At 52.9% G+C, this 12814-nt stretch overlaps 1 protein-coding gene across 1 annotated transcript in view; it reads left to right on the plus strand.

Moving 5' to 3' along the window:
• The window catches only part of TRAPPC9 (trafficking protein particle complex subunit 9), a 637992-nt gene that overhangs the window by 5273 nt on the left and 619905 nt on the right, over positions 1 to 12814 (plus strand). The window contains exons 3-4 of the mRNA XM_042780905.1: positions 5878 to 6023; positions 8869 to 8997. Of these exons, the coding sequence (XP_042636839.1) occupies positions 5878 to 6023; positions 8869 to 8997 (275 nt within the window). The remainder of the gene's footprint in view (positions 1 to 5877; positions 6024 to 8868; positions 8998 to 12814) is intronic.

The following is a 12814-nucleotide window of genomic DNA, read 5'->3' on the forward strand; positions in this document are numbered from 1 at the left end:
CTCACGGGAGAGCCCACGGAGCGCAGGTGTGCCCTGACCCACCCACGAGCCCACGGAGCGCAGGTGTGCCCTGACCCACGGAAGAGCCCACGGAGCGCAGGTGTGCCCTGACCCACAGGAGAGCCCACGGAGCACAGGTGTGCCCTGACACACCCAAGAGCCCACCGAGCACAGCTGTGCCCTGACCCACCCACGGAAGAGCCCACGGAGCGCAGGTGTGCCCTGACCCACGGAAGAGCCCACGGAGCACAGGTGTGCGCTGACACACCCGAGAGCCCACGGAGCACAGGTGTGCCCTGACCCACGGAAGAGCCCACGGAGCGCAGGTGTGCTCTGACACGCACAGGGTTGCCATGAGTCAGAATGGACTCAACGAAAACTGGTCTTTTTTTTGGTTTTTGATGTCCATTACCGATGGGCCCATGTTACTTGACAGGAATGTCCTAGGACTGCCAGCATCTGAGGTCAGCCCAAAGGGGGAGTCCTCAACTGCCTAGTACTTTATACTCTTGCCCCCCGCTTTCCTCTCACTCATTGGAAGAGGGCTCCGTCCCTGTGTGCCATTACCTCCACCATGCTACCTAGGAGGCCCTGCAGCTTCCTGACTGTTCTGGTCCAGACAGGAGCACTTTCACTCATGACTTGCCTTGTGTCAGGTGAGACAGGCTGAACTTCAGGGAAGATTTTAATACGAACTGGGGTTGGGCAACAACAATCACTGTGGCAAGTATAAGAGGTTGCAGTGGTCCATTTTCAAGGTCCAGAGCAGGGGCCCTGTGAGGGCTGCTAGAGTCCCAGGTACAGGGAAGCAGGGACCCCATGAGGGCTGCTATGGTCTGGGGTGTAGGGAGGCAGAGACCCCATGAGGGCTGCTGTAGTGTAGGGTATAGAGAGGCAGGGACCCTGTGAGGGCTGCTGTAGTGTAGGGTATAGAGAGGCAGGGACCCCGTGAGGGCTGCTATGGTCTGGGGTGTAGGGAGGCAGGGACCCTGTGAGGGCTGCTATGGTCTGGGGTGTAGGGAGGCAGAGACCCTGTGAGGGCGGCTGTAGTCTGGGGCTCAGGTGGGCAGAGCCTGGTTCTCCCTCTGAGTCCCCAGCTCTGCTGCAGGGCAGACGGGCGTCGTGTCCATCGCCTTGACACGTGGGGATCGTCAGGTTCTTAGTTATTTCTGTCAGTTCTTGAGCTCCGTTTTCTTTTAAGCCAGTGTTTGTGATTTATGTTGTAGGAATAGTGAAACAGCACGACACCTGCCCTTTGAGTGCTTAGAGCCTACTCACGTGTTTGTGACTAAGTTCTGTTGCTCACGGCTTTGGAGGGTGTGATTAATTACACAGTTTTATATGGAACTTGGTGTTAACTTTATTTGCTACTGTGGCTTCATACTAGATTTTTCTTTTTAATATGCAGTTTGCACTTAAGTTTTTTTATCCCTTGAAAACAAAGATTTCCTGAGTATTTTGACTGGTAACCAGAAGGCTGGTGGTTCAAACCCACCAGCCACTCCTCAGATGAAAGACCGGGCAATCTATTTCCTTAGACGTACCGCCTCGGAAACCCAAGGAGGGGTCGTTGTGAATCAGAATGAACTTGAAGGCAGTGAGTTAAAAATGTGTAGCTTATTAAATATGTGGTACTGCTGCATGGCTGGTGATGGCAAGCACTGCTCTTGCTTGGTGGATAGATGGTGGACAGGTGGATAGATGGGTGGACAGGGTGAGTGATCAGGTATGTCTAGGCAGCGGGGAGCATGCCTGTGACCATGGGTAAGGTTGGCAGATGATGTTTCCACATGCGTGTTTGTCTGAGCTTTAAGAACGTCCAGGTGGCTTCTCGGTCACAGCCAGCTACCCAGAGGGAGCGAGCAGTTGGACCTGTGGGGTTGGGACCATTGTTGCAGGAGACATCAAGTGCAATTGGCATAACATATTACACAAAAACATTGTTCTGCATCCTACTTTGGTGAGCAGTAACTGTGGTCTTTAAGCTTGTGAGCGGCCATCTATATGCAACGATGGGTCTCTCCTCGGCCAGAGCAAAGAAGAATGAAGAAAACCAAAGATGCATGGAAATAATTAATCCAAGGGACTGGTAGACCATACACTCCTCAGCCTATATGACCACGAGACCAGAAGAACCAGATGGTGCCTGGCTACCACCGTCAACAACTTGGAAGAGGATTGGTGCGGGAGATCCTGGCTAGAGTGGGAGAAAAATGTGGGACAAAACTCAAAATCATAAAAAAAGACCAGGTGTGTTGGTCTGATAGAGCCTGGTGACACCCCTGAAAGACTATGGTCCCTAGTTACCCTTCAGGTCTGGAACTGAACTTACTCCTGTGGCTTCCAGCCAAACAGTAGATGGACGTATGGGGTGAACGTTTACATCAGGTAGATACACTCCTTAGAACAATCAGTCATGGGAGGACAGAAGGGCAATGTGTGCACAGGGAGATGGCTCAGGGGGCGGCAGTGCGTGGGAGAGAAGGACCCAGGGAAGAGGTAACTCCAGGGAGGAAGTGGGAAGAGAGCTGTTACATGTGGGGAATTGCAGTCAATGTCATGAAACAAAATGTGTGTGAACTGCTGTGTGGGAAATGAATTTGCTCCCTAAAGTCTCACCCAAATCACATACACACACAGAGCCATCTAAGGCCCCACAGATCAGGTACCTTACCAAATTGTTCGTTGTACTTGTAGTGCAGTGCTTCGTATTCAATAAACACTTGCTGAATGAATAAATAAATAAAAATGCGGCACTGTTACATCCATCCACACGTGAAAAACCCATTGTCCTTGAGTCAATCCTGACTCCTGGTGACCTGACGAAGAGCTGCCTCACAGTGTTCAAAAAGCTGTAACCTTTATGGAAGCACTCTAGTCTTTCTGCTGTATAGCAGCTATTGGGTTTGAACTGCCAACCTTTTGGTTCACAGCTGAGCGCTTTAGCCACTGCACCACCAGGGCTAACAATAGTTTTGATTCTGTTGCCCATATCTTGCTGTGCTTTCCGGAGTATTAGAACAGATTGGTGTATCCTCTTGGGTCACTCAGCCTTGGGGACACAGCATTCTAAAAATGAGGTGCTTTCTGCAGAGCTGGGGTACAACTTTGTTTGTCTACTATTTGGAGATTTCCCTCAAGTATTAAGATTCATTCTTATATAATTTAAAGCTATTTTATATAGTTTGTTGACTCATATGACCTCAATATGGGAAACAATGACTGTTTTTGGAGGATTCAAAAGACAAATTTCTGTCTGTGATATGGACATAATGTGCTGCGTAGCAGTTTTTGTAAAAATGCCGCATTTTAAAGCTGAGTTGCTTCTGATCGTGGTGAGTGTCCCTTCTGGTCTCGAGACTCTCCCGTGCCCTCTTTTGTGCCGCTGAGGTGCACCTCTGTGAAGTCCGTGTGAATGTGAAGATGTAGCCGTGCCTCTCCTTGAAGAGTTCAAGCAGGCTGCTGTCCAGCAGGTCTTTAGAAAGAGCAAAGTCTTCCTCAAAAGTCGAATCCCAACCCTGTCGGGCCGGTGTCACAGTAGCATCTGAAATGTTCAGAGTCCTGGTGACATGACGGTTAAGCGCTCAGTTGCTAGCTGAAAGGTTGGTGGTTTGAACCCCTCGGTGGTTTCAAGGGGAGAAAGATTGCAGCCTAGGAAACCCTGTGGGGCGGTCCTGCTCTGTCACATGGGGTCGCTCTCTGTTGGAATCGACATGAGAGCGCTTGGCAACAACGGTTCTGAGTTGCCACGTGTTTGAGTCCTCGGCGGTGCTGCCGGGGGAGGAGGGTGTCTGTGTGGACGCTGCGTCCCTTCCTTGTTAGAGCAGGCTCACGTCAGGAAGTGAGCTGACCCTGTCCACCTTCATCGCCACTGACATTCTCCTGTGTCTCCGGAGCCCGGTGCCATTCCCGGCGGTTCTGGATGGTTCACCTTGTTCTGTACTGTTGTTTCATATCAGATGGTGAGAAAGCTCCGCCCGGTACCTCAGGTTCCTGTCTGAGAGGGACACTTTCTTAGCTGTTAAACGGAGCTTCTCTTTTTCCTGGTGGTGTATGTGAGAGCCCGTGGGACTCGGGCTGGGATTCCATATGTGCTCCGCCTTCCCCCTTCTCGTCTCTGCCTCCTCAGGGAGGTCATGGTCTCAGTGGAGGGGTACACAGATAGCCAGAGAGTAACCACACTAAGCGTTGTTGTGGACGGAAGCCCAGCCCAGGTTGGAGGACGTTATCAGGGAAGACTTCCTGAAGGAAGAGGGTTCTGCATTAAGTTCTGAGGACAGTCAGAGTTGGCCAGCTGAAAGAGCAAGGAAGGTGGCAGAGGGAAGGCAATCCATGAAAAGCTATCCGTGGGAGCTCAGAGCTCCAAGTGGAGGGGTGCCGCCAGCTGGGGAGGCCGGCAGGGGGCCCGGTGGGGCTGGGTTTGCAGGCCGTGGCTTGCTGCAGGTGACCGAGGGAGGCAGGGAAGGGTTCCAGCCAGCAGTGCCTAAGGCCCCGGGTTCTGGGTTTGCCTGTGTTGAGGGCAGGGCCTGGAAAGAGTTTTGTTTAGTGTGTTGAGCCTTGGGGGTGGGGTGGGCAGGCTGAGCTGACCGGCAGGCCTAGCGTCTTGGCCTTTTTCAGGCCTACAGACAACAAAGGTCAGAAGTTGTTTAAGTGTGGAGTGTACTGGGAACACAGCAGGGACGCCTCGCCCCTCACCCCAAGTGCATAGGGTGGGGACAGAGAAGGCTGCCGTGGGAAACTGATTCCAGAGGGGTGGTGCTGAGTAGCTGGGCAGGGAGTGGGGCGAGGGGGCCTGGGTGAGGAAGCCCACAGACCAGGCTCCTCCCTGGAGGCGTGTTGGGGAACCGTCTGGTGGAGGTGGGGGTGTGCTGTAATCAGATGTGTGCTTGGGGAGGGGCAGTGGCTCTGAGCATGTGTGTGTGTGTGTGTGTGTGAGAGAGAGAGAGAGAGTGTCTGTGTGTGTGTGTGCGCACACCGGAGGAGGGGAGGGGAGGGGGAAGAGGGGAGGGTCTGGGAGGCCGGGGCCTGTGGGAGGGAGAGATGCCAGTGGGTGAGTGGGCGTCTCAGTGGCCAGGAGGCCAGTGCGGACTTGGCGTGTTGTGCCAGGGAGGTTTGCTGGGAAGCCATCTTGATGCTGCCTGTGGTTAGGAGGGCCGTCTGAGGCTGCCTGTCCTCTCTCTCACTCTGACTTCAGTGCTGGTCCCAGTCGCAGCAGTATTCCTGATGGACAAGCTGTTTGTTGAGTGTGTTGTGTTCTGTCCGGTAGGAATTAGCTTGTGCGGTCTGTCACTGGGACTCATGTAGTGAGACGCTGCAGAGCTTTGGGACCCCCGTGGGGTTTTTTATCCTTGATAAGAAGGTTTTACTTGCTGAGGGAACAGTTAGTGCCAGTGTTGTTGCTCTTTGAAAAATCAGGCCTTTGAAGCAATTTCATGTCCAAGAGCCTGGGAGTATTTAAAAATGGTAAAGGAAGACCTCTGTCTGTTGCTCGGTTTCCCAGCTGCTGAGGCGTCAGCGGCCTTCGTGGTAGTCTCAAAAGAGCCCTCTCCCTCCCAGAGCGCTTTGAAAGCTGCTGCCGAGACAGGGAAGATGGAAGGTTTTGTTGGCAAAGGCCGTGGAGCTGGCGGCATCTCTCTGAACAGTGTGACGGGTCTGAGGTTAGGAGGGTGGAGCCCTGCTCACCTGCTGCTGTTACCTGACCCGGCAGTACTTCGTGGCTGCAGGAAGCCCGCTCCCGTTGCCAGGCCTGGCCTCCGGTGGTGGAGCCCCGAGTTGCCTCCCTGGGGTTGTTAGGGCGGGGAGGAGTGCGTGGCTGGTGTGCCTGGGGGCCCGCGGCCAGGCGCGGCTGATGGAGCGCCCCTGCATTCTGTCTTTCAGGCACTACCGGAAGCGATGCCAAGGCCGCCTGCGGAAGCACGTGGGCGACTTGTGCCTGCAGGCCGGGATGCTGCAGGACTCCTTGGTGCACTACCACATGGCGGTGGAGCTGCTCCGTTCCGTCAACGACTTCCTGTGGCTCGCAGGTGAGAGGGTCCGGCGAAGATGACAGATTGTTACGGCTTGTCTTTGAAACGAGAGAAAACAGAGATTGGCTGTACAGAGAAAGGGTGTGGGGTGCATGGGAGGGAAGGGAGAGGCAACTGCAGGGAGCAGGCGGGCAGAGAGCTGCTACGCTGTGGGGAGTCGCAGTCAGGGACGTGAAACTGTGTGTATGAGCTGCTGTGTGGCAAATGAATTTGCTCCATAAACCTTCACACAAATCAAAGTAAGATTTAAAAAAAAAAAAAAAAAAGCAGCGATGATGGAAACAGACCCATGTGCCCCCACATCTGTTGCAGCGCTGTTCGTGGAGGCCGAAAGGTGGAAGCAGCCCAGGTGGCCATCAGGTGAATGGGCCCACGAGCTGTGGGCCATCCACGCAGTGGCCTGCTCAGCCTCACAGAGCAATGAAGTATGGATGCGTGGCCCAGCGTGGCCCGACCTGGACGACGTGATGCTGAGCAAAGTCAGTTAGCTACAGAAGGACAAATACTCTATGAGCTCCCAGATCTGAAGTCAGCAGGTACACAGAAACCGGAGGTCTTAGTGGTCGTTGGGGACTTCGCGTTCATGGGGATGGAATAATTTGGAGAAGGAGAGTGAGAACAGTACAGCCTGAAGAACGTGAACAGTGTCACCAAATTGTACACATAGACATTGTTGAATCTGTGTATTATTTCAAACACCTATTTTCATCACAACGAACAAAAGGAAAAGACGAGAGGGGAGCAGCAGCTGGCTGTGCACAGGTTGTTGGGGGCTCTGTTTGGGGCTGCCTCCCTACCGTGTCTGCCGCTGCCCCCACGGGGCCCACCCCATAGTGTGTGTTCTGTGCCGCTCTTTTGGGCCTCAGCGGCAGACCTTCCTCATCACATCGTTCTGACCTCCGTCGGAAGTTGTTGACAGGTGGGCCTCCCTCATGAAGCTGTCGGCTTCTTCGAGGAGGAATCCTACTCAGTCCTCACTTGGGAAGCCCTGGTGGTGCAATGGTTAAGTGTTCAGGGGAAACTGAAGGGTGGGGGTTTGAACTCACTGGCGATTCTGCACGAGAAAGACCTGGTGACCTGTGCCTGTAAAGATTGCGGCCAAGGAAACCCTATTGGGCAATTCTGTTCTGTCATGTGGGGCCACCTTGAGTCAGAACTGACTGACAGCGCCAGCCACGACAGCCGGTCCTCACCCCCACCTCGGTGGTTTAGCAGACGTCCCCAGAAGTGCGCTCCCCCCATGGCAGGCGCGTCTCCTGGTCGCTGTGTCTCTTAGCACATCCTGCCCTGAGCTTGGAACACCTTCCCATCTGATGCAGCGTGACACTCCTTCTCCAAAGCCTAACGCACACACTGGCTGGTGACTGGAGGAAGACACGTCCATCCACACAGCGGAGTGCTCTTCAGCCATAAACAGGAGGGAAGTCCTGATCCGTGCTGCCGCGGGGAAGACCTTGAAAACCTGATGTCGAAAGAAGCCAGCCCAAAAGGGCGTACGTGGTATGATCCCCTTATGGGAAACGTTCCGAGGACCAGACCCACAGAGACAGGGAGGGTGGGATGGTTGCCAGGGTGGAGGAGCGGAGCTGCGGAGTGCCTTGCTATGTGCAGATTTCCCTCTGGGGTGATGAAACGTCCTGGAGCTAGTGGTGGTGGCTGTACAACTTGAGTATACGAAAAACCTCTGTATTGTGCACTTCAAAAAGGTGAGGTTTAGGGCGGGAACTCTACCTCCATTTAAACAATTAACGAGAAAAGGAAGAACACCTCATCCAAAGGACGACTTTCCTGGTCCTGCAGCATCTATCTGGACAGAGGTTTGTGTAGGCCCCACAACACCATGTACGAACCGTGTCTGCTGTGAGCTGATTGCGTCTGGAGGTAGTGTTGACGGGTTGACCCTCTTCAGAGGCTGTGTCTCCTGGGCCGGGAGGTGGTGGCCTGAGCTGAGCTCCCTTATCTGTGGGACCATTGTCTAGTGGGCCATGGACAATCCCTGAAGCTGGCTGGATGAACATTGTATGAGTGAGGACCAAGCAGGGGTTGGCTGACAGCTTAGTGACAGAGGCCTACCTGTCAACCCTGTCAGATACGGGTCAGAATGACATAATGAGGGAGAGTCTGCAACGGAAATCAAACAAAATGGTCTTCATAGTTGCCTCACGTGCATGCGAGAGCTGGACAATGAAAGTGGAAGACCAAAGAGTTGATGCCTTTGAATTGTGGAGCTGGCGAAGAACACTGAATGTTCCACGGGCTGCCGGAAGAACAGACGCATCTGTCTCAGAGGAAGTGCAGTCACGATGTTCCTCAGAAGTGAGGATGAAGCAGGGTGAGAGACGGCGCGCCTGTATGCCTGCAGGTGTTACAGCCACCAACGGAGCGGGTGTGTTTAGGTGCATGGTGTGGAGAGGCACCCCGGTCCCGCTTGGGAGGAGTTTCTGCCCCATGTCTTCAGACCAGGGCACTTTCTGCTGCAGGTCTCTAAACTGCCGAATCCGGCTGACAGCCTGGCACACAGGCTGCACTAACCACGCTGCTAAGGGAAGGAATGACAGGCCAGGGCACTGGCCCGTGTCACACGTGCACTCAGGCCCTCGGTGAGTCCTTGAGCGTTGCGAGAGTTCTCTGTGTTACCAGCCTTTGTGTGGGCAGGGGCGAGAGACAGCCATCCTGCTCCTGTTTGTAACAAAACCAGTGACGTTTAGGTGCAATCTTTGTTTTGGGGATAAGTGGTGTTTTCCAGTAAGCCACACTTTCAAACGCTTCTTCTTTGTCACCACTGGGCGGGCGATGGGCCACTAATGCTGCTAACCGTCCTTGTTTGTCTGTTTTTGCCCAGCTGCTCTTGAAGGCTTGTGCTCCGCCTCTGTCATCTCTCACTATCCCGGTGGCACCGGTGGGAAGACTGGGACGAGAAAGTTGCATGGTGGCTCGCTCCCTGCCGAGGCTGCCAACAGACACCGGCCAGGTGAGTTTGCCCGTTCCTGTGGCCTGGACTCCCTTGCAGTCTTGGGAGCCAGCAGGAAGGTAATATATGACTGTCCCTTTCTGAGTCAGGCCTGGCTGATTTTAAATGTAGTTAAAGTCTGCTGAGTCCACTATGACAGATGTTTTTTCTGTTTTCAGTGCATACTGTTAATGCATTGTCATTAGATGCTGTAGATGCTGTGAGTGGATTACCGGCTGTGGATCTCTGGTGCACGTGCACATTCGTGGTGGACCCACGTGGAGGCTCTAGGCCTGGGTCTTTTCTGTGTATTGGATGAAGCCAGCCCCAGGGGCTGTTTATTATTTGACTGGTTGATGATGTTCTCTTAATGGTGAAGTCTGATTGTCTTATATTTGCTAGCCGTGAAAAATGGACCAACTCCTCTGGAGGGGCAGACCTACAGATGCATTTGGAGTTGCACTGGAATCTCTGGGCCCTCAGTGAATGAACTTCCTTTCATGGTTCATTAATAACAGAAGGCAGAGCTCAAGGCCACACACAAAACTGCTGGACGTTCTTTGCTCCATGCGGTTTTTAGGCATCCCCTCAGCCCCCAAGAATGCCCAGTGTAGTGACTGTGTGTTGGATCGGGGGGATGCTTTAAGCTACTTTCTCCCTGGATGACAGCATCTCCCACCATCAGCAAAGACTGCCGAGCCTGCCTTTCTAACCAGGTGAGTAGCCACACAGCCTGAGGCTGGGCTCGTTAGCAGTGCCGAGATGCATTTTCTGAACCACTGGAACAGTTCTCGAAGGTACGTTGGCCTTCCTCAGCCTCCCTGCAGAATGACTTCAGTTATTGGAGAAGAGAGTGAAGCCCGCTGGGAAATGACAAGCAAGTCTGCAGGTTGGAAGTAGGCGTGTCCCTGACCCTCCTTTCCTGCTTTGTTTCTGACTTGAGGCGGCTCTGTCGGAACTCAGCGTCTGCTCCGTGTGACGGACACTGACTCTGGGATGAGGCCACGGCGTCTTCCGTTTCATCGTCGGCTGCCCGGTGCTGACACCTCCCCACGTCCACGGGGGCTGAGCGCTTCTGTCTCCTCTTTCAGAGACAGTCCCCTGTGTGCTCTGCAGGGCCTTCCTGCTGTGATTTGAAGACTCAAGACCATTGAGACGTTCATCTCCTGTCGGGATTACGAGACTAGACAGGCATGGAGGGCGTGGTTCAACCCCCCACCCCTTGCCGAATGTTGGTGAGCAAAGTGTGAAGTTGGAAAAGCGCTGTCTGCAGCAGTGTCTAGTTCAGCTTTGCGCGGTGCGGAACTCTGAGAGCGTTTGCCTGCTGAAGGCGGCCTGTGGGGAGGGACGCCGGGGAGCCGCGCAGAGCTGGGGGACGACTGTGATCTTGTCACAGGCTGCTGATGACTCGACTGCCCTGGAGACGGTGGAGGGCGGCAGTGCGTGTGTGTGTACACATGCTGTGTATGTGCCGTGTAGCGTAGCAGTGTACACCGGCGGGCTCGAGACCATGAGCAGGCGTATTGTCTTCTCTTGGATGCTAATTTCAAGATGAGTTTATAAAGATAGCCTCAGTCTGTGTCAGGAAGTCACAGCGTCTACTATCTGAGACCAAGACGGACACACTAAGTATTTCACACCCTCCCTTAGATTTCTGCAAACCTCAGGTCCCTCTGCCAACAGCAAAACATCAGAAAAACAGGTAATTTCCTATTAGTATGACCCAGAGCAAGTTGTTTGACCTCCCTGTGCCTCAGTTTCCTTAGCTGTAAAATGGGGATGGTCCTAACAGTACCTGCCTCATGGGGTTGTGGTGGACGCAGACTGACGCGCACCTTGGAGAGGGCCTGGACCGCTTGCAGGCCTCAGGAAGCAGGATGTGCTCGATGAATGACGCTGCTACCGTCCTAGCGAGTGGGAAATAGCTGAGCAGCGTGAGCTGCCGGTCAAGGGGCTCTGGACACGGCAGGTCCAGTTTGCGGAGCTTCCAGCAGACTGCCCCCGAGGAAAGGGCGTTTTCTGCTCTTTCAAGGTTGAGTTAATTATGCAGGTTCACAAATATTTTATTCTCAGCTAACGATCTGTCATTATTGCTGATGTTAGATGGATCTTGGCTGAAAGCAAAGAATACCAGAAACATGTTTACTTGTGGTTTATTGACTAGGCAAAAGCATTCTACTGTGTGGATCATAACAAATTATGGATGACATGGAGAAGAGTGGGAATTCCAAAACACTTGATTGTGCTCATGAGGAACCTGTGCATAGACCAAGAGGCTTTTGTTTGAACAGAACAAGGGGATACTGCATGATTTAAAACCAGGAAGGGAGTGCATTAGGGTTGTATCCTTTCGCCATACTCACTCAATCTGTATGCTGAGCAAACAGCCTGGGAAGCTGGACTATATGAAGAAGAATGCAGCATCAGGATTAGAGGAAGACTCACTGACGACATGTGATAGGCAGATGCCATAGCCTTGCTCGCTGAAAGGGAAGAGGACTTGAAGCACTTACCCGCAGTGCTGGGAAGCCAGGCAGGGCATCTGCTCCTGAAACGCCCCAGCCTTGGGAGCCGTGTGGGGCAGTCCTGCTCTGCACACGTGGTCGTCAGGCGTTGGAATCAGTTCTGCGACAACGAACAGCAGCAAAGCCTGTCAACCGAACGGATGTAGATTTGATATTTATCACTTTTTTAATGGATGGAACAAGAAATGCTATTGAACACATCATGATGTTTTTATATGTGGCTACTGTTCTTTTTGTGCTTCAGTACAGTCGAAGGATTTGTAGTTACCAGCCCTTTGGGTGTTTTTCATGACATGTAGCTCACCTGCTGTTTGAGAAACACGGAAGCACCTTCTTTGAGCGTGGGGTTGGTCGTTGGTGCAGGTGGGCTGGTCTTGGCATAATGCGGAGCACGAGATTGGGGTTGGGAGCTCTGGGCCCGTGGTGACGAGCGCCGTGCCTGCGTGTCAGCTTGTCTCTCTGTGAGCTGAACGGGCTGAGCCGGGCCCTGAGAGCCCTTCCAGGTCCGAGAGTAGTTTCAGTGTCTCCGTCTGTCTTTTCTGTCCCGGGGAGTGACACTTGAGATTTAAGTACTGAATGCCACCCCTTCTACTGAAGCAGAGTTCAGTAAGTGCTTAGTTCTGGTCTCTGAACTACCATTTAAAAAGCTCTATGAATCATTTCTTGGGAGCTCTGGTAGAATAGTGCCTAAGGCATTTGACTGCTAGCCAAAAGGCTGGCGATTCAAACCCAGCTGCTTCTTGGAAGGAAGACTGGGCAATCTACTTCCGTAGAGATGCCACCTCGGAAACCCAAGGAGGGGTCACTTTGAGTCGGATCTGACTTGATGGCAGTGAGTTTTTTTTTTTTTTTTTTTTAATCATTTCTCACTATGCAGGTAGTTAATTTTGTTGCATTTTTTCAGCAATTTGGAAAGTCCTCTTTGGCCATAGGTGGCGCTGTTGCACTACCCCCCCAGATCTTAATTTTTCTGTGCGTAGGAGAAGAAAGACTTCTTTGATTTGATTCTTTATGTAATGCTTCAGAGCACTACAGTGCCCATGATAGCTGGAGACCCGAGAAAGGCTTTCTAGTATCTTGTTTTCATGCGGCCATTCTCTCAGCATGAAAATTTCACGTGCTGTGTGGACAGCTGCGAGATTGGACTTTTTTTCCAATATTAGAGACCAGTCAGGCATGGTTTCATAAAACAGACAGAAATTGCCTCTGGAGCACCTTAAAGCTGAAAGGCACACTGGCGTCGCTGAGTTTTGACTGGGGCTCAGTGTTTATTGAAACCCAGCCCAACCCACTGCCGTGGAGTCCATTCTGAC

Source organism: Orycteropus afer, unplaced genomic scaffold (genome assembly GCF_000298275.1).
Source record: "Orycteropus afer afer isolate SDZICR_OR568_19922 unplaced genomic scaffold, OryAfe1.0 scaffold00069, whole genome shotgun sequence".
In the NCBI taxonomy this organism is placed as follows: domain Eukaryota; kingdom Metazoa; phylum Chordata; class Mammalia; order Tubulidentata; family Orycteropodidae; genus Orycteropus; species Orycteropus afer.